The sequence below is a fragment of the Fusarium venenatum genome (genome assembly GCF_020744135.1).
Source record: "Fusarium venenatum strain MPI-CAGE-CH-0201 chromosome Unknown EDB82scaffold_3, whole genome shotgun sequence".
In the NCBI taxonomy this organism is placed as follows: domain Eukaryota; kingdom Fungi; phylum Ascomycota; class Sordariomycetes; order Hypocreales; family Nectriaceae; genus Fusarium; species Fusarium venenatum.
The window spans coordinates 4,605,085-4,630,122 of record NW_027072131.1 but is presented as its reverse complement, the minus strand read 5'-3'; the positions used below and the strand labels follow the sequence as shown (position 1 = coordinate 4,630,122).

Below are 25,038 nucleotides of genomic sequence, written 5' to 3'. Positions count from 1 at the left end.
AAAAGAAAAGGAAAGAAATCAGAGAGGTTTTCGTCTCCTTTTATTGAAGTAATATTTTCTTTTTGTTTTGGTAATTTGGTGGCGCAAGCTTCAAGAGTCTAGACCCTACTTTATTGATGCCAACGACTACTTCATGCTGGGTTGGGGATTCTATCTACGCATAAGTGCAGCGCTACTGTAACTAGACTCAGTAGCCCCTGTCAGCTAAGCAAGTGAAGCCTTATTAGCTGGCCTATGCGTAACTGAAGCTGAAGCTCTTGATCGCAAGGCTTTTCTACACTCCAGCGCTAACATCAACCAAGATTTTGACGTGGTTGTCTTTGTCATTGATAAGCGTTTGGAAACCATCCTCAACAACCTTGTCCATCTTAATGACCTTGGTAATCATTCCCTCGGGTGTAATCTTGCCATTTGACAGTGCATCAATAACTTCTTCAAAATCTCCGAGAGCGTATGTTGCACTGAACAACTGTCAGAACACACTGTTTCAAGGTTTAGGAATCACTTACCATCCAACATAAGATCTCTCTCGGAACACAATCTGATTCATGTTCAACTGTGCCCTCTTCTCCCATACAGCAATGTTCACCAACACTGCCCTGGCCTTCAAGCAGTCGAACGCTACATCAATAGCTTGTTGCGAGCCTGCAGCGTCAAAACCAACATCTGCTCCCAGCCCTCCTGTCAACTTTTTCACATTCGCCACGACATCGTCCTTTGTAGGATCGAACACGTGATGCGCACCAAACTTCTTGGCAAACTCGCGTCTCTTGGAGCTGACCTCGCTCAGCATGATGTTCTTGCATCCACGTCCTATGAGAGCCTGCACAACAGCCAGTCCAATTGGTCCGCCACCAACAACAAAAGCCGAGTTGCCTTCCTCGTAGGGTGAGATCTTGATTGCGTGCCATCCAACAGCAAGCGGTTCGACTAAAGCGCCGACTTCTAGGGACACATTGTCGGGCAGCTTCTTGACAGCATCCTGCGGCACAACAGTTGATTCGGCCAACCCACCTCCCCAGCCACTCAACCCGATGAAACCGTTTTTATCACAGCAGTTCTGAAGGCCGCGCTTGCACGAGCGGCACTCATTGTCGTAGATGATAGGTTGCACGCAGACGCGATCACCTTTTTGAAGACGCGTGACTTCACTGCCAACCTCTTCAACAATGCCGCTGAATTCGTGGCCCAGAGTAAGTGGTGATGTCTCGCCTGTGATGCCGTGCGGGGTGCCAGGTTTGGGGATAAGGTTATTACCGCCGAGATACTCGTGTACATCTGTGCCGCAGATTCCGCAAAACTTGGGTGCAACACGAACGGTAGTGGGGTCCAGAGGTTTGACGGGGACTGATTCAAGACGGATGTCTTGTTGTCCGTGATAGCGTACAGCCTTGATCGATTGTGTTGATGTCATCTTGTGATATGAGTTAAGAACAAGTAGAGAACAAATCGAAACAGAACACAACGGAACAGAGAATGAGAGGGAAGAGGGGCTTTTATGCAAGGACCTTCTCTACTCAACAGAACAGCTCACTCGGCCGCAGCAAGCACGAAGCTGTAAACGTGACGCAGACGCCAGGTTCCCCTCATTCGTAAGACATGCCATGTCCCGAGATAGTAATGCGAAGTCACCAAGTACAAATAAAGTATGGTGATGTACCGATCGGATTACTGTCTTTGGCTTAGACCAATCATGAGATGATACCAGGATAGAAGGCTCCACGAATGATGGGATGACTTTGAATGCGGGGAAGAAGACCCTAGACCGGGATTTGGGAACGGGTATAGAGGACACTATTGGATCAGATTCGAGACATTTGAGAAGTATGAGGTAAAGATCATCGGGTTCAGTTGTCTGTCTTGCATAGAATGTCAATGAGATGAAGTCATTCACCATCATACAAGTAAATTGTCCAGCGTATCTTGATCCAAGACTTGATGGATGTTCTTTTTATCGAAGTCATATATAACAAAATATGAGAACATGTGATAATAATGTGTTAATCGCAATCGAAGTGCGCGGTGGTTGGACATTTCATCAGTCTAGTCAATCGACAATAGGCCAGAAATAGAGACAGTTGTCTTTTACGAAAATTTCACGATTCAAAAGGATGTGGCCAAGACTTAGAGAATAATGAATGATGGTTATTCATAAAACGAGAACTACAACAGCTAATCGATGTCCATCCAATTCATTCTCATAAAAGCAACGCTTTGTTCGAGTGATCTTTGTCCCATTCCAGCAGACCCTCTTGTTCCAACCTCCACATACAGCTCCTTGTTGTCCTTTGGCTTTGATGTTGAACCACTCTTAAGTGGCGTAAGGCTGGTAAACAGTACCGTTGCGCTGGGCCTCGCGCAAAAGTCGCTTGTTGGACCTTGTGAGCCAGATCTTGAGGACAATGGCACAAGCACTGGAGGACAGACCAAAGGCCATCATACCAATAAAAGCACTGATGTAGCGAGGCTCCTCCTTGGCGACGAACATGAAAGGAGCAGTGAAGTTACCAATCTGGGACAGCAGGTTGCAAAGAGCGACGGAAACAGCTCGCTTCTCGGGTGTCTTTGCCAGAGCACCACTGACGTATCCCATGATGAGAGGGTTGGCGATGTACATTCCACCGACGTAGATGAAAGAGGCACCGTAACGGGCTCGGGCATCGGTGGTGGCAAGACAGATGACGAAACCAGAGCAAGCAACAGCGACTGGGATGGCATAATGCAGACCTCTCTCCTTGACCTTGTCGGAGTGCCAAGCGTTGACGTATGAACCAATGGCAGCAAAGATGTAGGGAGGCGCGGTGAGGACGAGAGCAATGACAGGACCGTATCCCCAATCAGCGGCGAGGCCACGAACAATCGAAGGGTAGAAGTTTGAGAATCCGTAGGCAGCAGAGATGGTGATGTTCATAAGCGTAAGGATGTAAAGCTTGGGATCGCGAACGGCAAGCTTGAGTCCCTCCCAGGCACCAGTCTTACCCTCCGAGGTAGAAGGTCGGTCAGCAATGACACGAGCGGCAGCAACCTTTCGCATGTCCTCGGTCATGGTCCACATGGCGCTACCGGTGGTGGAAGTGGGATAATCGGGGATAAACCAGATGCAGATCATGGCTGAACCAGCACCAGCGGTAGCAAGGATGATGAAGAGCCATTGCCAGCCAGCAAGTCCGTGAGCTTGTTCGAGAGTAGCGTAGGTGGCGGCGGCGATGAGACCGGCGGAGCAGAAGGCGATTGTCTGAGCGGAGTAGAGGATGGCCATGCGGAAGGCAATCTCCTTTCTTGTGTACCAGCATCCGAGAAGGTAGATGGCACCGGGCAGAAGAGGAGCCTCGACAAGACCGAGAGCGAATCGTACACCCATAAGACCAGAGTAAGAAGAGACTCCAACGGTAGCAACACTGACACCAGACCAGACAATAGCCATAAGACAGAGGTAAAGACTGGGTCGAATCTTGGTGATCATCATGTTACTGGGGAGCTGACCGAGGACTAGAGTCTGGTTAGTGAAGCTCTATGATATTGATGGCGTTTTTTTTTCACTTACCATAACCGAGAGAAAGAATAGAGACAGCAGATGAGAAGTTGGATCCGACGAGACCCAAATCAGCATCAAAGGAACTGAGACGCGCATGACCGATGGAAGCTCTGTCGAGGTAGTTGAAGAAGTAAAGACACCAGACACAAGGCATGAGAGTCATGTCAAGACGTCTAACGATCTTCTTCTCCAGCTCACGCCAGTTCGGAATACCGAGGGCGTCAATCTGCTCCTCAGGGCTGGGAAGACGGCCTTCGTCCTTCATGTAGCCTTCCTCTACGGAAGCAAGCTCCTTTTCAATAGCTGAGGCATCATCGGCTTTGACATCTCCAGGAACAGCAGCAGCGTGGGTAGCAGGAGCCTGAGGATCCTTCATAGCATCGCTGCCAACTTTCTCGTTAGGGGTAGCCATTAGAAAATGGGTCTCCAAACAAAAAGGAACAAAGGTGTTTTTGGGAGAGGGTATGCCCTTGAGTAAATGCTTTGAGACGAGAAAGAGCTTGTAAAAATGACTCAACTCAGAGCAAAAAGGGCACAGAGAGGAATGAGAAAAGGGACAGATCTGAGAGACAAAGCAGAGACGGGGGAGAATGAGGAAAATGGGACCCAAGTTTTATATTTACAGAAATTTAGTCTAAAACCCCGCATGGCGGTTGATGGTCAACCCCCCGGAGAACACAGACTTCGTCTCCTCCTGACCCCGAAGCCAAGAGTCCGGGGGATCAAGAAAATGCAAAATTCTCTTGGTACTGGGAACGAAAACTGGGGTGCGAAGGGTCGGAAATCTGGGGCCCCATAAAGCGAGGTTCGCCGATGTGTCTCCGTCATGGGGGATCGTCTTTGAGAGATCGGCAACAAGTCCGTACGTTTGGATTCAACCGTTTTTTCAACATGTCAGTCGTGATGTTGTCGATGTTGTAATACAAAAAAAAAACTCTATGTTTTTACGTACGAAGTCGTGAGGCTCTTTGTTAGCCTGCGGCTCAGCGTGAGGCTCTTGACGGGGAAAACGCCGCATTGTTGAGGTGCTTCGGGGGCATGACCTGATTTAGTTTAGTTGTTGAGACTACCCATTTTATGCTTAGTTCTAAGTTTACATCTCATTTTCGTTTAAAAATACTCCGAAACTTCTTGCATCAATACCACGACCTCAGATGAATGGATGGCATTGTGAATCCATTCCCAAGTCCAACATCAAGAAAAAAACAGTTCATTTCTGCTTTGTCTCAGACTTCCGCTTTCCTCCGAGTCATTCCAAGCATATCACTACTGCCAAGTCTTTTCACATGGGCGTTTTCGCATGACCGCTCGTAGAATTGCAAGAATATGACCATGTCGCATTGCCAAGTATTATTCTCCATATAACAAGCTGAGGGGAGACGATTGAAAGTTCCCGGCTCTTAGAATTTGACCGAATTTGACGTGTTGCCACGGATATACATGATAAAGGCTTCCCGTGCCAAGCGATAAATTGTCCATCATTGCCTGTTCAGCTGTTATATGTAGTAGGTACGTATCTCTATTCCCGTCTGGGCAAGCAGGGATTATTCCCGCTTGGCAGACAATTATTCATCAGTAGCCAATACACAGAGAATGAACGTTAACCGAAGTATAGAGTTAAGCTCAGTAAAAACACTTGGCTGATGAGTCTCTGGGGAATCGCGTGAGTTTCATGCGCCAAGCGTGTCTATCTTATACTCATTGGGAGTTTCTTTCTGTAAGAATTGGAAGGCTTTTTCTTTCTGTCTACCCGCGGGATGACATACTTCTCCACTTGTGCTCCAACTGCGGAGTCCACGGGTTGGAGAATCTCATGTCTCTCTACCCCGATTCGCCAAGCGTTGTTCCCACGGGAAATAGACGTTGTGCTGAGGGGCGAATAAGACTGCACTTTCCCTGTTTCAATGGAGTAATTATTGGACAAGACCCTGAATGGTTTGTTCGAGTCTCCGTAATTAACAAGCATAAATCTATGGTTAGTAGACGATACTCCACTAGATCACTGATCACAGGACCCTTTGACGAGAGTTAAGCTTAGGTGAGGGATGATTCATGACCTATTGACTAATTCCAATGATTAATTGACCACCTCGCATGGAATAGCAGAAGTCTGTAGTCAAACTACAAATTTAGTAAACTTATGACGGAGATATCAATTGCCTCACAAACAACAACATCTTCCAATCTGTCATGATTACAGTCGCCAAGCCGGTTCAAGGCAGCCGTTGAGAACTGAATCCACAATGTCGTGATAAGACCCTTGGCAAGGATTCGGTTCCCAGTTTTACTTCCGGAAGCGGGAAGGACCAGTATGAACAAAGTCAATTGTTCACCACGCCTCATCAAACTTTCGGGCTTGCATATAGGAACAGTCAAGTCCGGATATGCGTTACCAAAATACCGTTCACTGTTTAGCATTTACAAAACAACTGGACTTGTATTCAATAACGATAACTAATGATCAATTATGTTCTGCTTGCGCGACTGGTGCTGATTGCTGGGATAGATTGGCTTATTCCTACGATCGAATTAGATAAACAAAGAACGAGTAAAAACAACACTATTGTGCATACACAAGAGAGTAGCAAAGAACACTCCAATCGATGTATAAAATGGCTTTCCTTGCGTTATCTAATTTTAACTTTTATCCTCTCAAATCCCTACAGCTCGGAACAATTGCAACACAAAAGTTGTACAGCATCATTTTGGCATATCTAGCATCACTTTTTTATCACGACTCAAATCACAATCGACAAGATGCGGACCCAAGGTATTGACGCCATTGAAGCTAGAATGGGTTGGCTACAGATTGACGACAAGTTCCAGACTCCTGGCATCTTCGACGTTGAGATGACTCATCTTCCCAACGATCAGAGCCACACGATCCCACAGGAATCGACCTCTTCGGAGATGTCAAACTTGAAGCCATCTGATGCAACGAAAGTCCTCTCGCTGACTTCGTTTTTCCTGATCTGGCAGTGTATCAGAAAAATAATCCTAGGCGTGGCCACCGCGTTTTTGCTACTGGTATGGTCCCCGTTTATGGCGAAATTGATAAGCTACGTCTATCTCTTGGCCCGTGAAACGTCAGGGCCAGATTCTCGTGGCACAGGGATTGACAGAGAAATCTATTCTCTGCTCAGTCCTTCAGGCCCAAGAGAGTCCACCACGTAGTGAGTCCACCATGTAGTGTGGGGGGTGAGTATGTGTCTTCGGCACAGTCTAGCGATTGCTGGTAAGCATACATAGATCAAATGAAAGTAAGTCGTGTCTCCAACTTTCTATTTTTTGTTCTATTTGCCTGTACTTGAAGTACATATAACCACCATGTATTGCGGTCGTCCATTTAAATGGTTGATGATCACCTGGACTAGATTGGATGAACGATTAGTCAGCCAAGGTAAGCTTGGCATAATTGCCGCAGGTAAGATTTAGGTTCTCTTGTCATTTTACATCTCCATAACTACATATGCGAATGCATGTCTTGTTCATCTCCACAACACAAGGTACGCGATCTATCACCTTGTGTTCCGGACGAACATGTTCGAGCTTGTGGGCCTGTCCTTTCCGGACCAGGTCCCACACCGCCAACATCGAGCAAGAATCGGACAGCACGGCGTTTCACTTGGCAATCAAGGTCGACAGGAAGAGCAAATATGCGAAGATGATACGAATGCTACTGTTGACTTGGCTGATGAGGATCTGAATGGTGCTATTACTGTGGGCGACGGACCTATCGCTACGACTCGTACCACTTGGCTCAGCAGTCCATATTCTACTCTGGGGTGCAATCTTGTAGACCCATTCGATAGCCTATGTGAAAACCCTGAACGATTGCGACAACTTCTGAGACATCGTATGAACCCGTCTCGTCGATTTGCTTTTGGTATGATCTAGCTAATATGCGGCATAGCATCAGCAAGATCTGCCGGTGAACCATTGTTTCGGATTGACCAACAAACCAATTTGGTCATATTTCAGGGCTTCCATGTAAAGGATTCCCCATTGCCTTTCTTGGCTGATAAGACGCTATTCCATGCTCTATCTCTCCTGCTTGCTTCGCAGGCCAACGACCACCTACCCAACTATGAGACTCTGCATCACCGTGGTCAGGTGCTCAAGTCTCTCAGACTAGACCTGTTGCACTCTCGTAATGGCGTACCATCACTGCAAGTCATCACGGCCATTCTGATGCTTATCAGTTATGAATACCGAGTGGGGGACACCCAGTCCATCCATTACACAGCCGGTTTGCATATTCGTGGGCTTCAAAGAATGATCTACCGACCCGATATCCTAGCCAGCGGGTATAATCCCGAACGCGTCCAGCAGTTACAACGCGCTTTATTTTGGCAGGACATAATATGCTCCTTGGCGACAGGTACGCCTCGTCTGCTACCATTTGTTCATCATGGTGCTTTCGATCACTTACGAGAAGACAAAATATATGCCAGCTGCTTTGCTTTGCCAGAGGGACTCACGCCACATATTGGTAGCTGGCCTGAGACATCGCTAGCCGTGTTTGAAGACCTCAACGCCATGTGTCAGCTTGTGGACAGAATGCACGGGCAAAATACATCGACACACTTGTCCGACAGTGATGTGAATACTACCACCGTCCCTGTACCACTAATGGAAGATTTAGATGACGAGGGTTACCCACTGTACAACAACCAAGCCGATTTGGAGATTCGGCTCGTGGATCTTCTCAGTCAGACAACAGGAGCAAATCCTCATAATCAGGATGACTTGATCTACAGAGCGTGCCTTTTTGCTGCATATCTCTGTACATACAGACTCTCTTCAGGTCTTTGGGAAGGTCAATACGTTCCAGAGAAGTGTGTCACAGAGATATTGAGGTGCATGGCAGACTTCACAAGACACATGTCACCGTGGAAGCTTGCGCCTGACATATCATTTTGGCTATTAAATGTGGCAGGCGGCCTGACGAAGAACCAGTTCAATGGAAAGCAAGCGGCAGCGTTGGTACAACGGTACCGGTCTTTTTATCCAACTGGTTATAATCAGGACTGGGAGGTGGTTGAGGTGAGGTTAAGGAAGTTTGTATGGTGCGAACACACAATGAAGTCAAATCTTTATCGATTTTGGCAAGAATGTCAGAATATCTAACGTCAGAGACTTTAGTATCAGTTAGTTGTGAAGTACTTTGTAAGAAATGTGCGAACATTTAATCTTGTTCTCGGAATACATTGATTGGGCGTGTCCGTTCCCATGATCCATGCAATGATTGGAAACAACGAAATGCCTGCTTCAGCTTTGTGCGCCACAAACGTCAAGACCGAGGGCACCCTGTCAGTTTCGTGGCTAATGACGCGGTTGACCATTTTGTCTTGAGCTGCGCCGTGATTAATTATTGCGTGGCTGGAGACGAACCTCCAATGTCTTTCCTTTACGTCAAAATGCTGTCAATTGAGGCATTCTCACTGCTCCATGGCCTCAATGTAGGGTATTCTGCCGCCTCAAGGTTAGCCTCATCTACTAAAACATTCAACCGCGTCTCGCGTAGTTGCATCGGAGAACTGTCTTTCCGAGCATCCCTGCCGACACTCACCGGTACGTGGCCGGTCAGCCACTGCAAATTTCGGTCAGAGTTGTGAGCAGGCCTCAAAAGTGTCCTTCGTGTGTAACCAACAACACTGTCTGTCTCAGCATCGTTTGCCACAGGGATGTATGTCTTGCTCGCCACGGAATGCTGGGCGGGGTTTTGGCGGCCGTTTGGTGGCCGTTTGTTGCTTGTCGTACCCTACAAAAGGTCACTGAAACCCTCTAGTAACGTCAGCAGTGACTCTGGTGGAACGCCCTATCTTTGCTATAGGTAGCCTGTGAGACAATGTTGGGTCAATTACCAGTGGTTGAGAATAAGAATTTTGATCCTTGATACATTCTTTTACAGATGGCGGTATAGAAATGTCATATTGACAATAATGACATTCCCATGATACTTGGCTGATCTCGATTGCGCTAAGATGTCGGCTGAAGAGAGCGAGATTATGGTGGGAAAGCTGTGTCGTGGCTGCATACGCATCACAAGAACAGCCTAGCAGCCCTTCTGAAAGACCGGTGGGAAATCTTGCTGGAAAAAGAAACATATTAATTATTGCCCTGAAGTGCTATTCTGTGTAACACACCAAACTCAATCGTAGTATATATCTCGTGGGCGCCTGATCAGTCACATGGCCAGCGATCTGCAAATATCCGGGGAGTGGTCGGCTTTCCTGCATCTGACCCTGATGTCAACCAGCCTCAAAACGTTCCATTGTAACCGTTGAAGTAGGACAAGACAGGACTAATCAATGCGATAGCCAATTGACCCCAGGATTTTGGCGTTATTGCATCAATTCTAGGTGCGGCCCGCCATAGACCTGCCGGTGGGAACTAACCCAGCTCGACATGGCTTGCTTTAGGCCATCTTGATCGGCATCCCTACTTGCGATTCTCTCCACGATCTTCACATTGGACATACAGGATCCCGACACGCGCTGTACTTTCAGCCCTGACTAGCGAAGCAGTATCCTACATGCTGACTGACTATAAGTAACGTTTGGATGGTCCAAAGAAATAGATGGGATCAACCATGGCGATTGTCACAACTCACGTCACACTCTCATGTCGGAAGAGGGAAATGCCCTCATTCGATGGCGTCGCTGGCGCAACCTCCAACAAGAAGCGAAAACGAACAGAAGTTTCCCCTACTGAGCAGCTGAACAACTCTCAATCGCTTGCCAAGACATCTCCTTGGTCAGATCTACCAAGGCAGGCGACATGTCTTATTTTATTCTTTTTTGTCGTGTGAGTTTGTAACACCTTAACTCACATGAACTTGTGGCTGACTGTTTGCAGAGCAAAGATGTCCCACGATACACCAGCCCCTCCACCTCCACCCAAACTGCGCATCACCAAAGCTCAAAAACGGCCACAACTTGGATATGTCGAGACAACAAAAGCTCTTGCGAAATTGGATATACTCGATTCGGCAACACGAGAAATTCTCTCATCGATCAATGGGTTTACTGAAATGGCGGAGGAAATAGATTGGATACTCGATCTAGGAACACCAGGGGTCTCTCAGCGGGTTACACGAACAAAAGAGAGTTGTCAAAGCTTGATCGACTTAATTCAGGAGAAGGTGGCGTTTTTAGATCAACAAGAGATGTGATTGGATTAGATGGGTCGGAAGTTTTCCGTAACGGCGTTATTCCTTATGAGACATGTCAAGCAATTAAATAAACTATTTTAACACGACATTATGCTGAATGAATTCTGATGTAGTCAGTTGAAACAAATAGAGCCATGGAGAAGCAAAAAAAAAACAAAAAAAAAAAACGCTTCTGATCGAAAAGTTCCTGGAGGAGCTGATCGCCCTTGTGTAAAGACGCAAAAAAGTGAGGTTCTGCCCGGGCTCGAACCGGGGACCTTCTCGGTGTTAACGAGATGTCATAACCAACTAGACCACAGTACCAAGCTGTTTGTTATAGTACAAGGATTGCATCACAGATAATACAGATAACAAACAAGATGGTCATCCGCCTTCTTCCAGCCAATTCAGTCGTGAGAAAGACATATGCCTTTTTGCCACATCGTCATCGTGGCTGAGAGATTTAACCTTTACAACGTCTTATTATCAGTTCAAACGTTTGTTTATTGTGCGACAATGTTGTTGCAGACGGATGCAGACTCTAATAAAAATACCTCTGCTGTCGAGGTCCGTCCAAGACTCTCTTTTCACTCGAAGCTTTCCCATACTAAGTGATTCCTCGCGGGAGGAAGCCGTGCTAGATTACAGTACATGGCATATCCAGTACCTCAATGTCCATATAATTTACAGAGGGAGACGGTCTATCTATCAGCAACCCAAGTAACACATAAAACTGCTGCACCAGCAGCCATAGCCCCCAGCACTAACATCTGCAGCCCTTCGACGAGACACGAGATGATTTTTTCTCTGTCTGAGCTGAGAATCCATCTTTTACCGGCTCCAAAGGTGAACAACACCATCAAGCACAGAATGCTACTTAATCGTAGTCCCATACCCACAGTACTGGCAAAGAAGTACGGCAGAAGAGGGATAATGCCTCCAACTGCGTAGCCAAGGGATATAGTTAAGCCGGAGATAATAGGTGAAGGCGTGAGTGAAATGGTGTGAAGTGATGTGTTGTCCGTGTATGATTCGAGCTTTGATATGGTATGTCGTAAGTTCTTTGGCTCTCGTTGGATGCTATCAAGAACCGTAGTGATTGTTGAAACAGACAGATCCAGTGGCTCGAGATGACGCCTGACGAGATCATCCAATCTTGCTTGCATCTTCTCCGACTGCTCGACCATACAATCAGTCTCACTTGCTTCGTCGGTGCCACCATGATCCCTCGGGCTCTCTTCATCTAGAAGAGTTGATCGACAAGGGAAATATTCATCACGTGCAGCGAGATATCCCCCAATTCCCATGCTAATACTGCCGGCACATAATTCTGCCAATCCACCTGTTATGACAGTGTCTGCTTTGCCGAGAGAGCTTAGCCCTGCTGTGAGGGCAAATGGGACTGTTAGTCCATCAGAGAAGCCAAGTGTAAAGTCGGAGAAGAAGCGCTTCAAATTTGATATTTTGATTAACTTCATTTTTGTGTTGTGATGATGAGTTAAGAGGCACTGGTAAATGTGAACAGAAGCAGGAAGTATGAATTGTCAAATGATAGCGCTGAAGACGTTAACGATCAGCTCGCCGCGCATCGCACGTGTCCCAAGTAGCACGTTTCCCGCCCTTCAAGGTATCTATCAGACAATCTATCATTGGGCGACAGAACATGATAGCTTTCGGCAATTTCTGCCGAAGCAGTGCCGTAATTTCCGTGCGTGAATTATCCTATTGAATGTCCAGACACACATGCTACAATGCTGTGCTCTTAGTGGCTGAGTCGCTAAATTGCCACTACCGAGTGCTAACAAAAGAGCCCCAATTTGTTTGCTCTTGGTCTCTAATGCCAATGCCGATCTCTGGATTTAGAAGGTCCCCAGTTGGCTAGTTTAGCTGAGAGGCAGTGATGGTGTTCAATAGCAGTGGGCTCGCAATGTTGATCACATACACTACAACCCATGCTCACAGCCTGGTATCTTCGGCCCGCGGCTTGGCGATCTACGATATGTACTTGGCAAATATCACAACTGCACAAATCATCAGACCAAACGCTAGATCTTTGCTGAACTACTCGTCAAGTTATCAATATATTCTGGGCTATGTATTGATGTCTCTATATCGCACACTTCAAGGGTACATGCTGTCTACTATTTATTTGGACTTGGCGGGCTCGTAACCCTTAGGAGGGTTCAGACCGTCGTCGACCTCAATAGTATCCTTGTAATAACTGGGCGCCTTAGATCCCTTCCACTCCTTCTTGATAGGACTGAACACCTTGCGTCCCGAGAATGTATGCTCCAAGTCCAAGTTTGGCGCAACATACTGTTGATTTCCACCAGCAGTGTTGAATGGTCCTGCGTAGGAAACATTCCAGAAATACTTATCCATTGTGTTTGCCTTCCACTTCCTCAGCTTGTCGCCCGTCTTGCGCGTAACAAGCTCAAAGACATTGGCACCCACATCCCAGCGACCGAGTGTGTCGAGACCCCAGTTGGCCTGAACGGTGGCAATCTCAGAATAGTGGTTATAGAAGCTGTTGTCTGTTGTGCCAACAAGATGTTTGGGAACCGCATCACCGAGAAGAATACCAAGGATGTGGTTCTGGCGAGCGTATGATTCGTTTTCATCCCAAGTGATGAGAACGAGAGTGTTGTCCATGAAGTGCTTATCCTTAAGAAGTGGCTCAAGAAAGGTTCGTGCCCAATTGCCGGCGACAGTAACGGATGTATCGTGTCCATCAGATGTCATGTTGGGTGTGATGAACATCCACTGGGGTAGCTTGTTCTCCTTGAGATCCCGATGGAACATAGAACTCTCAGTATCAACAAGAGAAAGATTCTTGATTTGCGAAAGTCGTTGTTCGGAAGTAGCAACGCTGTCATGAAGGACAGCAGGGTTGTGCTTGCGAACGTAGTCATTCTTTCCATTCTGATGGTTCACCCATGCGAAGCCTTCAAAGCCAGTATATGGCTGGTCTTCTTGGTAAAGACCCCAAGAAACACCCCGATGCTCGAGGAGATCGATGATGGTAGAGACATTTTGGGGGTTGCGATTGAAAGCGTCGTTCTGCATACCAAAGTAATCACCAGCGATGGCGGCCATGTAGTTTGGCTCTGATGGATGAGTGACACCAAAGTAATTGGAGAGAGTGACGCCCTTGGATCTGAACCAAGAAAAGTTTGCTGCGTTCGTTAGCTATAGTATCTTTAAAAAAGTGATTAATTGGTACTTACGATCACCAAAGGCCTTCTCATAGTTCTCATTCTCAAAGTAAACAATTGCGATGCGATCAAATGCTTTGCCCTTCACTTTGGAAGTAGGACTGCTGGTTTTGGCTGTCGCAGCGGCGGCAGCGACTTCAGCAGTACCTGTGGCTGTGTACTTTGTCTCCCATCCTGTCTTATCGGCTTTATGGTGAGTAGAATGGGCTAGGCCAAGACTTGCAAGAGTCAAGATGGCAGTGGCTTGGAACAACATGACCGATTAAGAGATGAGCTTGAATATCGAGTTGTTTCAGAAAATTCTTTTGAGCTGTCACAATACACAGAGGTTTATATCTTGTGATATTATTTACTCCGGTCCCATACGGAAATTGAGGCTCGGAAACGGTGCCGAGGAGACTTTTCGTCCCTCCACATTCGGTCAACAGAATAGGTTCTTTTGTAGATTTTCCCTCAATTTTTCGGACCTATCGAGAGCTGTAAATCAATTACACTTCCAATTGGAGAGTAAACCTCCGCACGTGTGGTCGCAGTCTGCATTCATGCGCATGCTATCTTGGTGCCGACTCATCCGGGCCACAGGCTAGCAGTAATAAGACCCCTGTAATTTCCACTGTAAGCGTTGCTAGAGCTGTTCTGCGCCACTGGCTGAACACAGTGAGAGTATTGGGTTCATTTCACTTCGTCTGTTCTTGACTTTCTGGAGTTAAGACAATCTTTGTCGCATTAATGACATCTTGAGAGTGAAGATGGGAGAGGCGGCGTTCATATGGGTCAAGAAAGATGAGAATGAATCTTCGGATTCATGGAATGAGGAAGCTGAAATGTCCGACTCAGCCATTTCGAAGAATAAGACCTTTGCGGGAAAATGGACGAGGCTTGTCGTCGCTCTTCTGACTATCGTCTCAATCTTCACGCTCAGTACTTTCATTTTCTTCCAGCAAACGTCATTTACACACCCTCAAAAGTCCCATTCAGAGTATGTTCAACCGACAAAACCCCCGGCACCAAACATCATCGAATACAAGGAGGATATCCCATTAATACCCCAACTTCGTGACACGAGCGAGTATATCCTGTCTGAAACATGGGACTTCAGCGCATCTCCAACGATCAGAGAATATTTTTGGACAATTGACCAATCGATACTGAATCCAGATGGCGTCTACCGACCCATGCTTCTCATCAACAACCAATTTCCAGGCCCATTGGTTGAATGCAATGAAGGAGATACAATCATTGTACACGTCAAGAACGAGGCTCCCAACGCAACAGCGATCCATTTCCATGGCATGTTCCAGAACGGGACGAATAATATGGATGGTACTGTTGGTGTCACGCAATGTCCAATTGCGCCAAACTCAACATTTACTTACAAGTTCAACGTCAAAGGGCAGCATGGGACATATTGGTATCATGCCCATCACAGCGCGCAGGCGTCTGATGGATTACTTGGGCCAATGGTTGTGCACTCGAAAAATGAACACGAACTTCAAATAATGGATTATGCGACCGATCGAGTTGTCATGGTGCAGGATCACTATCACAACTTGACTTCTGAACTGTTGATGGAGTATCTTGCTCCTGACCAAGAGAACAACGAACCCGTTCCAGACAATGGTCTTATCAATGGACGGGGTGTTCGCGATTGCTCCGACTTTCAAGGTTGGGATTGCAACAGTACTGATAGAGAGATGCCGAACATCAATCTGGAAGCTGGTCAACGGCACAGACTTCGCATCATCAACGTTGGCGCATTTGCCGAGTTTCAAATCCAATTTGACGAGCATCCATTCTACCTTACTGAAGTTGACGGCACGGATGTGCATCCTGAATCACTCCATCGACTCAACATTCTCCCAGCACAACGGTATAGTGTTATCTTGGATGCGAATGTCACCACAGGGTCCGCCTTTTGGATGAGAGCTCGGATGGTAACGCATTGTTTCAAGAATGAGAACGATCGATTGGAATCTGAAGCAAAAGCGATCATCCGATATCACGGCCCAGAAACCCCGTCTTCAGACGAGCAACCTACCAGCAAAGTATGGCCGGATGCCATCGAAGTCATTTGTCGCGACCTGAACACAAGTACTCTCCGACCTGTCGAAGTTATCTCGCCACCTCCAGCAGACAAAATCATCATTCTTAGGGCAAATTTTGAAATTGGTGACTGGCGCTTGGCAAGAGGTTTCTTCAACGAGTCAACGTGGCACCCAAATATCACCAGTCCATCGCTACATCGCTTCCTGGATTCTGGTGTTCAAAGTACATCAAAAAAGGCACCAATTACAATTAACGAGGGCGTGTTCGATCGCAACAAAGAGCTTGTTCTAGAAACAACTGGCATTCGAACAATAGACATTTCCATCAACAATTTCGACGATGGTGCCCATCCTTTTCATCTTCACGGCCACAAATTCTTCGTCCTTTTACAAGGAAGAGATGGGTACCCACCCAGTCCCGCCGAGCTTCCAGAGTATCTCGAAAAGCATAGCCTTTTAGATAACCCTCTAAGACGAGATGTAGTCACCGTAGAGGGATATGCATGGGCTGTCATCCGGGTTGTGCTTGACAACCCTGGTCTTTGGGCTTTCCATTGTCATAACACCTGGCATGCTGAGTCTGGGATGGTCATGCAGATGTTAGTACGGCCAGAGGTTGTGAAAGAGTGGGAGCTTAGTTCTGAAGAAAGGGAGATGTGTTCAAGAGAAGGTGTCGTGTCTGGAATGAGGCCTGATGATAGTTTGTGGTTTGGACAGTTTAAGTCATAGTATAATAGAACAATATGTCGTTCAGTAAACCAATCCGATCAATGAAAAGTGTTGTTAGAGAACTTTTCGGGTGCACCTTAGCATTATCACGAAAGGCGACCAGCATCGAGGTCCTTGATGGAATTTCGTACACGATTTACTTGTTCAAGTCACCTCTTTTTAGCACTACTAGACACACAAGGTTCGACAAGTAGATGATTGTGTTGATTTGCTAGTCAACAAAGAGCTTTGATAACTGCTCCCAGACATCTTGTTCATCTATGCACCATCCTTCGAACTCGGTATTTCGTCCTAGAGCACAATGCCATTGTTTAAAGGTATGTTCAATATCTTCTGTGTTCCGTTTTCATATAAATTCTCGCCGTTATGCAGTCCGTGCATTTCAATCTCTTTCCTTCAAACATCTTTTGAACTCCAAATTTTGTATCATTGCTCAGATTTTCGATATCCCACGCCGACTGACCTAGGAACCTTCGCCTACCGTCTACGTGTTTTTTAAACCGTAACCCGCCTACACTGTCGACATGTTGTTAACCATCCGCCAAGCATTGTCTCACGCCAACGAGGAGTACACCGAAGCCTACAACGCTGGGCCGTACACCTCGTACAAACAGATCCAGCTCCTTCTGAAGATCGCTAGTAAGTCCATCGGAGATCTTATCGCAGACCCGAAGGGCACGTTCGATGATCTAACCTATGACACTATTCTAGATGTCTGTGAGACGGGGGGTCCTGATGTCGAGGCTACTTGGGATGGTGACGCGGGACGTTGCACTGCTACGTCGCTGAGGGTCGCTGAACGCCTAGTTCTCAAGTATCCAGGAGGAAACTACGACTTTGTGATCTTCCACACACCTCGTGGTAAGGGTGGCCACCGCTTTGCACGCTGTTCCTTCACAGGAATCGTCATCGATCTGGTGTCCAACATCGGCGCCTTCGTCTTACCAGACGACGAAACCGTGACTATCACCACCACTGGAACGGTGTCATGGAGACATGATAAAGGTAAGATCTACCTCACCGACGAGGATGACAACGAGCAGCAATGCGAAGAGGTGTTTAACGCTCAGGCCCAGGCCCTCTGCCTCTACGAGGTCTCTCGTAGTGCTCAGCTTGTGGTGCTCTTCCGAGAGCTCGACCCACATCTTGTTAACCAGAACATTTCTGGCAACAATTACAAGCATGCCATGTTTGCTTACGGGATCATCAAGTGGTGCCTTAAGCCTGACAGAGTTGAGAACGATGCCACAGTTGCCGGCATCAAAGAACTACACCTCAGGCCAGATATAGACAGGCCAGAAGAGATGACAATAATCGTCTGGGGCCAGAGTCACACCGCTCAGGATAAGCAAGAAGCCGCCAACGAAGTTAAACGCTTTCTGGAAAAACACGCTGGACCCTTTGCCAACAAACAGTGGGAAGCTGATGATGTTAGCGACTTCTTTGGGAGCATATGGTGGGAGCTTTGCCTCACCTATGGAAACCCAAGGGTCACCAAGCTGGCCGCAACTGACTAGATAGTCTATTTGCTGTCAGAGGAGGGGGGTTGGGTTAGGTATTTGCTGTTCAAGTACTGGATTGTGGAAAGTGGCTTTCTACAGAGGTAATGTGTTTGTTCGGCGTTGGGGGAAAGGTAGGTACGAATACGGCTGTAAATTGACTGCCCGGGAGCGATTGCTTTTTTGATATATATTGATTCTCTGTTTTGCCAAAGTGATGCAAACTTAATATTAAAGGCCCATAAGAGTGCCTCTCACAAATAATTGGAAAGTGTTGATTGACAGCATATTGCCACTACCCACGATAGGCACGAATACCACATATGCCTTACTCAAACTTTTCAACATCTTTCAGCTCCTGGCCGTCTTCCTCTTCGCCATCTTCAAGTGCGGGTTCCTCAGGAACGGGAAACGTCGGCGTAGAATTATACCAGATGAAAGCCCCCAGGCCACCCGTGCACAGCACGACAAGGACCTTTAAGAACCAGCTGATGATGTTTCCATATTCGATCAACCAGCTCGCGAGCCACTGCATGCATGGTGTGACGAGGGCCTGCCGCTCTGCTTCCAAGTCGGGATTGACAGAATATATCAAGGCGAGTATGGCCAATAGAGTTAAAATCAGCACGATGGCGACTAGAATTTGGATGATGGCGAGAAGAATGGCAATGTTCTTTGTGGTTTTGAGTACTTCGAATCCTGCTGCGACAAGCGGGGTGACTTGGTCAAATGCCGCGTGGACTTGTTTGGAGTATGGCATGCCCATCTTGGCGGTTATGCTTGCAGAGATAAATGTCTTGGATGATGGAACGAGGTATAGATCTGGGCTGTTCCAGATGGAGAGATAGATCTTAATTGTATCTGACGTCAGGATGGTATCTGAATCAAGTTATCTCGACCTGCCCGAAGAAGTTAGGTGGTTCATGGTTTCATAGCAACATCAGCTTTTGTGTTGTGTTGACGAATCAGCTCGTGCATGGATGAAACCCCTTCCATAATGTGAGGAATGTCACGTGGTAGACTGTACAGCCAGTGGTTCTATTCAGGCTGGGAGGCAGAACAGTTTGGGTATGATTAGGCATTGGTACTCCATTGTTCGAGTTTGTCCCTTGAATAATCCCATAGGCATGGCCTTGGTGTAGCGCCCACGACCTTTATTCAACAGTATACAGCGCCGAGAACGACTCTCATTGCGAACACTTCATCGCATTCATATGTTTCTATATGCACTCGTCTTGGAAATAAAGTTAATGGTTGTTCACATTATCTGTTGTGGTTGAGCTTTGATCTGCATAAGTCGACTGGCTTTGTTGATCTGAACACGAAGCGGTAAACCGTATCCTGTTCTGCATCTTTCAACTATAAATATGTCACGGTCCCCTCAAGATGATCTTTCCCTTTCCTCATCAATTCTTCTTCGAGTTTCTTACACCAAAGAACATTCATCATGTCAAACACGAATTCTTCTTCCTCGGACCCTCGTGTCCCGAACAACGACATGGCTCAGGTCAACTTTGCAAGCCTTGCCATTAGACCCAAGCAGGCCAAAGCTGACTTTGACAGGACAGCTTCCTCTGACCCTCGTATCCATAATAACGACGCGGCTCGGCTCAACTCTGCAGGCCTGGCCTTTAGACCCAAGCAGACTCAAGCAGACTCTGACAAGGCAGGACCCGGCCAGGGTTTGGGTGAAACATTGGGTGCCACGACACTGGAATCCAAAGCACAGGATGAAGAAACGTTACGTGGCCAGTCGTCTACTAACATTTCCGCAGGGCAACCTAGCACTGGGCAAAATGCCCAAGTGGCTGAAGAGTCTCTGGCACGGCGGAACCAAATGATGGATCAGGTTTTGGCCAGAGTCCCAACTCTGGGTAGGACAAATTTGCTGTACATTGTCAAGCTTTTCGGAGAGAGGCCCCTTGCAGATGTAAAGGACGAACTTTTTTACCGTGGAATACCCCTCGACGATTCCATCCTCCTCAGTATCGGGAGTCTAGCCCTTGAATTTTACGCTGACATCGTTGAGGAGATGCGGGAAGCTCCTGCTGGTCCCTCATGGAACTTGGTTTTGAGGTAAGTCGATGTACAGTGTTGAATTTTTCCACAGTCAAGATTACTTAGATATTACCTAATAAACAATTCAATAAAAACTAAAATAAAAAAACAAAAACTATTGTCAATCTTAATTTCGAATATGCTGTATTCTCTTGTGATCATGATGTGATAGACAATCAACGCGACAACTACAGGGTATGCAGTTGAGTGGGTAGTAACTGCTTATTAGTAAATATTTTGCCACTTTTTTTAATCATTTTAATTTCCATCATGACTCTTACAACATCCAAGCTCTGGCCTTTTCTACGCGTTTTATATCATCCACACATTTTACGTTCAAGAAGCCACTTTGTTAACCGAGTAACACACGCCAATTATCACACGCGTTTTCAAGGTTGCTTCCCGCGGCTCAAACGCGTCAGACATTCTCTGGCCCCTCATTTTTTGCCACGTAACATGAGTTTTTGTCAATACCAGCCTCACTTTTAGACCATTTCAACACACCACATTATAGACATGGTCAGCGCGATACCTCGTCGCAATGATACTCGGTCCCCCGAGAAGCCGCGCAAACTCTCAAATCCGCGACTCCAAGGAGACAAACTCATCGTCCGTTTAAAACTGCGACCATCAATCCTCGCTCAATTTCCCACCAAACCAAGAAGTCTAGAAGAAAAGCCGACGACAAGGCCACTCCTTAAAGAGAACGAGACACATCAACTCAATTTCATCAGTCAACTCATCGACGAACAATTTGCAGAGATAGAACGGTTAAAGTCAGAGATCGCCTGCACGTCGGAAAACATCGACAACTATGCACGTGTGCACGAAATGCACTCCAATACCATGTCTCGAACTCTGGCGGATGCATGTGATCTGGGCATGACAAGCTGTGAGAAAGAAGATGGCGATGGGGATGTAATGAGGTTCTTGAAAGACGAGATCCAACAAACGAGAGAGGGCCTGAACAATTGGTACAGGATTTTAAGCGAGGCAAGGCAGGAGGTTGCAAGCAAGAAGTATCAGATATCGATGATAGTCTCGAGTCTCAAGGCCTTGGAGAAAAAAAGACGGGATCTGAGTCAATGAAATGGTTACACTCGATCAGGATTTTATACATAATAGACTTTAGTATTGCATCGGGAAGGTATGTGAACCACCTTCTTTGCTAGAGCATCATAATGACAATACAACAGGGCTTTCCTTTTTAGACTGTCACGGTTTGGCAAACACCCACAGCCTCCGATTTCAAATGTTTTACCAACCTGCATTGACCCGTTCCGACGTCTGTTTACCTACTTGCCATGTCCGTCTCCAAGATCGCGTTCCACTTGGCATACCCAAACCCATTCAAATGGACGTTGTCCTGGCTCATTATGCCCTCCTGGTCGTCTCCAAAAGGCAAGAAATCAGTATGGTTCTGGAATGCTACGTCGCGAAGCATCTGGTTCGCCTCGTCGATAATTTCGTCCGCTAGACCACGTTGCTTGAACAACGCAGTGATAACAATCTTGACGTTCGGGAGCGCATCTCGTATGTTCTTGATCACAGTCGCGTACCCATCCGCATCAATCTTTCGAAGGCCATATTTCTTGAGATTGTTGCTCCCCATATGAATATACATGAGTTTGAGATTGGGCTGGTTGTTCTGCAGGTTGCGCAAAAGGCCTTGGTCGATACGGTATTGCACATTCAGGACCTTGTCGCCACCAACGCCTAGATTCAAGATCAATGGATTGTTGTTTATAGGAAGATTGCTACCGGTGGTCTTGAAGCGCTCAAAGAGACTGTCACCAAAAAGAGCGATCGTATACTGGTTCGGGTTTGATGTGATTTGCGGGCGATGAGTGTCGTGATGAGTGTCGTGGGATCGCTGCTTGAACATCCTCACAGCGCCGACGTAGTATCGTACTGGGACTGTTACTGTGTTAGTAATGGTTTGACAAGCCACCGATATAAACCAACCGACTCTTGACTGCCCTTGTCGCGAAACTTGGTCTTGACGTACTACCGACTTGAGGAATGCGATCCCGAATCAGGTAGGGGCGAATTGACAGTATTTGTTTGGTGTCACGACGGGAATAAATTATTGTGCAAGTGAGAAGGTGTGATGATGAGAAAGGCATCTTCGTGACGGTAATAGTTGGTTACATATATAAGTGAATCCTCATCGCGAAGTCATTCACTGAAAGGTAGACAATAAAGTGTTATTCATTATTTCTCCAAGGTAAACGGTTTATGCTTGCCGGTGACTCATTTGCCGTCTCACCTAGAATCTGAATAGAGGCTGTGCATGTGTGCAGCATGAGATCTATTGTTGTTCACAGCCGCTGTCATCGAACAAGAAAACATCGTGCTTTTGCAATTTCGTTTTTGCGCATTATCATTTGTAACAGGTAAAGCAGAGATTGTTTATTCATCAAGCGTGATATCATCATCATTAATCATCTACATAAAATTCATTTCGCACGATCTGCCGCTCCTTTGAGAATACGGCACAGAAGAACATGTGACGTCTTTGCACCCTGCGATGTCCTTCCGAGCTGCCGCAATGCTATAGTCGCATTTTCAATTGCAGCCATAGCATCTCCCTTCTGCAGCATATTGTCTCTGGCCAAAGTTGTACTCAAAAATGCAGCCGTGTCGAATAGACACAAAACAACAAGATGGAAGTGAACATTTCCATCCAGCGCGTGCGATGACCACTGTCGAGCCACATTCAACGCGTTCAAAGAATACTGTGTTGCTTCTTGTTGTATCTTTTGTACCTCCGGCATCATTGGGTCGATGGACGGGTTTGACAAATATGCTTTATATGGTTGAAGAATAATGAAATACGCCATGGCTTGGACGTAGTAACGATGTGTTATTAGCCATGGCCATTTTTGGTCATTCGTCGTGTCAGTGTTGTCAATCCTGTAGACAGGTGGTAGAGATTGTAAGAATGTCTGAACCACTTGGCTATGGGCGCGAATTTCTGTCGGTGAGTCGATACGATGGGGAGTATGCCAGCGCTTGGAAAGAGATGATACAAGCTCGTATTGTAGCCTTGTAGAGAGTGTCGGGGAAGGTGGTACGGTCGCCAGATTGACTTCCACATCAGGTTCTGAGTCGATATCGTTCATTATCATCGGACGTCCCAGAGTCAGGGACAATTGCCTACGTGAGGTCAGTATGAGTGTGCTCAATAAACCCTTGACCATCACTTACCAGTTCCAGCAATGCAATGTCCGCCAGATCTGACGTCCAATCTGTGCCTCTGTTCTCGACTCTGCTGTGCAAGGCCGGGCTTGATGGAAACCTGGTATCAAGTGTTATTTACAGCCATTGACGTGCGCGTGTAACCTTACCTAGCTCGTATGCTTCTTGGATCGCCAACCCGATTGTGTGCCATGCCTCAATAAACCTGGCTTCACCCTGGAACCAACAGATTGAGAGCACCTTCCACTGAAGATTTGTCAAACTGTACAGCCCAGCGGATGTTGTCATGGCAAGCCTTTGACCAGCGCTATGATAGTCCGTGGACAAGCTCTCGGATAGTTGGGTTGCATTACCCTGCGGGAGCTGCTGTGTAACACACGCGCAAATCATCAAAATGAGCGTTGTCAGCTGAGCATCTTGGTACTGCTCTTGCTCTGTTTTTGTAGACCAGTCGACATATTGCTGTATGAACAAGGATGGGTTTATTATACTATAGTGATGGTTGATATCACTAAAGAAAGATTCTATCAGAGCGTCTGATTATGTTAGCTAAATGAAAATAATGTGATGAGCACATGCTTCATACCTAACGTTGGTTTAGAAGGCAGGACTTGTAGTATATGCTGAGATTGTAGACCGGGGATGCAATCATTTAATGAGACGTCGCTGGGCGTTTCCAGGTGATGCTGCAAGCGAGGTCAGTGCTATGAAGGCTTAAATAGCATTGACATCAGGGCTTACTGGTGAATATGGGGAGGGGTAAGCCCCATTGAGATGCTGGTACATTTTGAGTTTGCGGATGGTAGCAATAGTCAGTGACGCTAGTGGAAGAAGTGAATTTTCAGAAAAGGTATGACTATCCGACAAGAAAGAAGAAGTATGGGGGAATTTAGGGCTAAGCATGCAATCTTTATCAAATTGATCAACATGTCTATTTGTCTTCGGATGCTCTTTCAAAAAGTCGGTGTTGACCGAAATGCTTCGGCCAAGAATCCTCGCCGAAAGCTTTCGGGAATTCCACCCCCGATCCAAAAACATTGCCTGCCCGGCCTGCATAAGTAGTGGGTGAGCACTTGAGAGATAAGGTGGTATCGCTTTGCCTTGGCTAAGCAGTGCTGTGCAACATTACTCCACCAGCTCTGAACTCCCCCTTTCAGCCAACAGGGAATGCGAAACGACAAAGCGCAGAGACACAAAAGAAGAGATTTACGATATGATTTGTGAATGTCCAATATTATTTCTTTCGGTAGCCGCGAAAATCGTGTCCAGTCCGTAGGATTTAGTGAAACAAAAATTGCCTGAACGCCTTCTGACAGACGGCCTGGCGCAGGGATATCCTTGTTCAAAGCAGGGGTAAGGTCGATCTTACTTGATAGCTTGGTGCTTAAAGTGGGTTGGCAGCAGAACACAAACAAGCTAAGGTCACTCAGCCTAGGGCTCGGTCTTCCAATCCAGCTACTCTCACAACATTCATTGGATCGGGTAGTGTTCGTTCACCAATGTCAGCGGCTTATGAAAGCAATTGCTTATATTGTCTCACTATCTGAATCAACAATCAGATCACAATCAGATCCCCGTGTCGATCGACTCTATCTACATA

The 25,038-nt window shown here is 46.7% G+C and overlaps 13 protein-coding genes and 1 non-coding gene across 14 annotated transcripts; 6 read left to right on the top strand and 8 right to left on the bottom strand.

Moving 5' to 3' along the window:
• Window position 1: 1 nt before the first annotated feature.
• Window positions 2-1,579, bottom strand: EDB82DRAFT_248406 (chaperonin 10-like protein). The gene is made up of 2 exons (XM_025727926.2): window positions 510-1,579; window positions 2-461 (listed from the first exon to the last, which is right to left on the bottom strand). The coding sequence occupies exons 1-2, from the start codon at window positions 1,412-1,414 to the stop codon at window positions 275-277; spliced, it is 1,092 nt and encodes a 363-aa protein (XP_025582344.1). The 5' UTR covers window positions 1,415-1,579; the 3' UTR covers window positions 2-274.
• A 689-nt stretch (window positions 1,580-2,268) lies between these two features.
• On the bottom strand, window positions 2,269-4,071 carry EDB82DRAFT_248403 (major facilitator superfamily domain-containing protein). Its single transcript, XM_025727925.2, has 2 exons — window positions 3,545-4,071; window positions 2,269-3,489 (listed from the first exon to the last, which is right to left on the bottom strand). The coding sequence occupies exons 1-2, from the start codon at window positions 3,945-3,947 to the stop codon at window positions 2,312-2,314; spliced, it is 1,581 nt and encodes a 526-aa protein (XP_025582343.1). The 5' UTR covers window positions 3,948-4,071; the 3' UTR covers window positions 2,269-2,311.
• A 2,221-nt stretch (window positions 4,072-6,292) lies between these two features.
• EDB82DRAFT_477955 (uncharacterized protein) lies at window positions 6,293-6,709 on the top strand (the record flags this gene model as incomplete). The annotated part of the gene is made up of 1 exon (XM_065608102.1): window positions 6,293-6,709. One exon carries the CDS (start codon window positions 6,293-6,295, stop codon window positions 6,707-6,709), a length of 417 nt encoding a protein of 138 aa, XP_065464056.1.
• Window positions 6,710-7,075: 366 nt separating this feature from the next.
• On the top strand, window positions 7,076-8,690 carry EDB82DRAFT_431882 (uncharacterized protein; the record flags this gene model as incomplete). The annotated part of the gene is made up of 4 exons (XM_065607706.1): window positions 7,076-7,391; window positions 7,449-7,916; window positions 8,007-8,529; window positions 8,624-8,690. The coding sequence occupies 4 exons, from the start codon at window positions 7,076-7,078 to the stop codon at window positions 8,688-8,690; spliced, it is 1,374 nt and encodes a 457-aa protein (XP_065464055.1).
• A 1,004-nt stretch (window positions 8,691-9,694) lies between these two features.
• On the top strand, window positions 9,695-10,808 carry EDB82DRAFT_507337 (uncharacterized protein). The gene is made up of 3 exons (XM_025727921.2): window positions 9,695-10,037; window positions 10,092-10,345; window positions 10,397-10,808. Exons 2-3 carry the CDS (start codon window positions 10,119-10,121, stop codon window positions 10,710-10,712), a joined length of 543 nt encoding a protein of 180 aa, XP_025582340.2. The 5' UTR covers window positions 9,695-10,037; window positions 10,092-10,118; the 3' UTR covers window positions 10,713-10,808.
• Window positions 10,809-10,941: 133 nt separating this feature from the next.
• Window positions 10,942-11,015, bottom strand: EDB82DRAFT_t180. Its single transcript has one exon. It is a non-coding gene; the product is annotated as a tRNA-Val (tRNA).
• Window positions 11,016-11,392: 377 nt separating this feature from the next.
• On the bottom strand, window positions 11,393-12,169 carry EDB82DRAFT_558870 (Ccc1 family; the record flags this gene model as incomplete). The annotated part of the gene is made up of 1 exon (XM_025727920.1): window positions 11,393-12,169. The coding sequence occupies one exon, from the start codon at window positions 12,167-12,169 to the stop codon at window positions 11,393-11,395; it is 777 nt and encodes a 258-aa protein (XP_025582339.1).
• A 611-nt stretch (window positions 12,170-12,780) lies between these two features.
• On the bottom strand, window positions 12,781-14,294 carry EDB82DRAFT_568121 (phosphoesterase family-domain-containing protein). The gene is made up of 2 exons (XM_025727919.2): window positions 13,919-14,294; window positions 12,781-13,867 (listed from the first exon to the last, which is right to left on the bottom strand). The coding sequence occupies exons 1-2, from the start codon at window positions 14,160-14,162 to the stop codon at window positions 12,837-12,839; spliced, it is 1,275 nt and encodes a 424-aa protein (XP_025582338.1). The 5' UTR covers window positions 14,163-14,294; the 3' UTR covers window positions 12,781-12,836.
• Window positions 14,295-14,557: 263 nt separating this feature from the next.
• Window positions 14,558-18,197, top strand: EDB82DRAFT_538960 (multicopper oxidase-domain-containing protein; the record flags this gene model as incomplete). The annotated part of the gene is made up of 2 exons (XM_025727917.2): window positions 14,558-16,651; window positions 17,227-18,197. Exons 1-2 carry the CDS (start codon window positions 14,656-14,658, stop codon window positions 18,195-18,197), a joined length of 2,967 nt encoding a protein of 988 aa, XP_025582336.2. The 5' UTR covers window positions 14,558-14,655.
• Window positions 18,198-18,260: 63 nt separating this feature from the next.
• Window positions 18,261-19,194, bottom strand: EDB82DRAFT_577477 (uncharacterized protein). The gene has a single exon (XM_025727916.2). The coding sequence runs from the start codon at window positions 18,943-18,945 to the stop codon at window positions 18,508-18,510; it is 438 nt and encodes a 145-aa protein (XP_025582335.1). The 5' UTR covers window positions 18,946-19,194; the 3' UTR covers window positions 18,261-18,507.
• Window positions 19,195-19,626: 432 nt separating this feature from the next.
• Window positions 19,627-20,314, top strand: EDB82DRAFT_558868 (uncharacterized protein; the record flags this gene model as incomplete). Its single annotated transcript, XM_025727915.1, has 2 exons — window positions 19,627-20,255; window positions 20,290-20,314. The coding sequence occupies 2 exons, from the start codon at window positions 19,627-19,629 to the stop codon at window positions 20,312-20,314; spliced, it is 654 nt and encodes a 217-aa protein (XP_025582334.1).
• A 359-nt stretch (window positions 20,315-20,673) lies between these two features.
• EDB82DRAFT_248355 (uncharacterized protein) lies at window positions 20,674-21,452 on the top strand. The gene is made up of 2 exons (XM_025727914.2): window positions 20,674-21,384; window positions 21,434-21,452. Exon 1 carries the CDS (start codon window positions 20,754-20,756, stop codon window positions 21,324-21,326), a length of 573 nt encoding a protein of 190 aa, XP_025582333.1. The 5' UTR covers window positions 20,674-20,753; the 3' UTR covers window positions 21,327-21,384; window positions 21,434-21,452.
• EDB82DRAFT_248346 (SGNH hydrolase-type esterase domain-containing protein) lies at window positions 21,428-22,486 on the bottom strand. The gene has a single exon (XM_065607307.1). The coding sequence runs from the start codon at window positions 22,120-22,122 to the stop codon at window positions 21,529-21,531; it is 594 nt and encodes a 197-aa protein (XP_065464054.1). The 5' UTR covers window positions 22,123-22,486; the 3' UTR covers window positions 21,428-21,528.
• Window positions 22,487-22,696: 210 nt separating this feature from the next.
• EDB82DRAFT_434586 (uncharacterized protein) lies at window positions 22,697-24,224 on the bottom strand (the record flags this gene model as incomplete). The annotated part of the gene is made up of 5 exons (XM_065607741.1): window positions 22,697-23,396; window positions 23,448-23,538; window positions 23,588-23,962; window positions 24,025-24,124; window positions 24,180-24,224. The coding sequence occupies 5 exons, from the start codon at window positions 24,222-24,224 to the stop codon at window positions 22,697-22,699; spliced, it is 1,311 nt and encodes a 436-aa protein (XP_065464053.1).
• Between the last annotated feature and the right edge of the window lie 814 nt (window positions 24,225-25,038).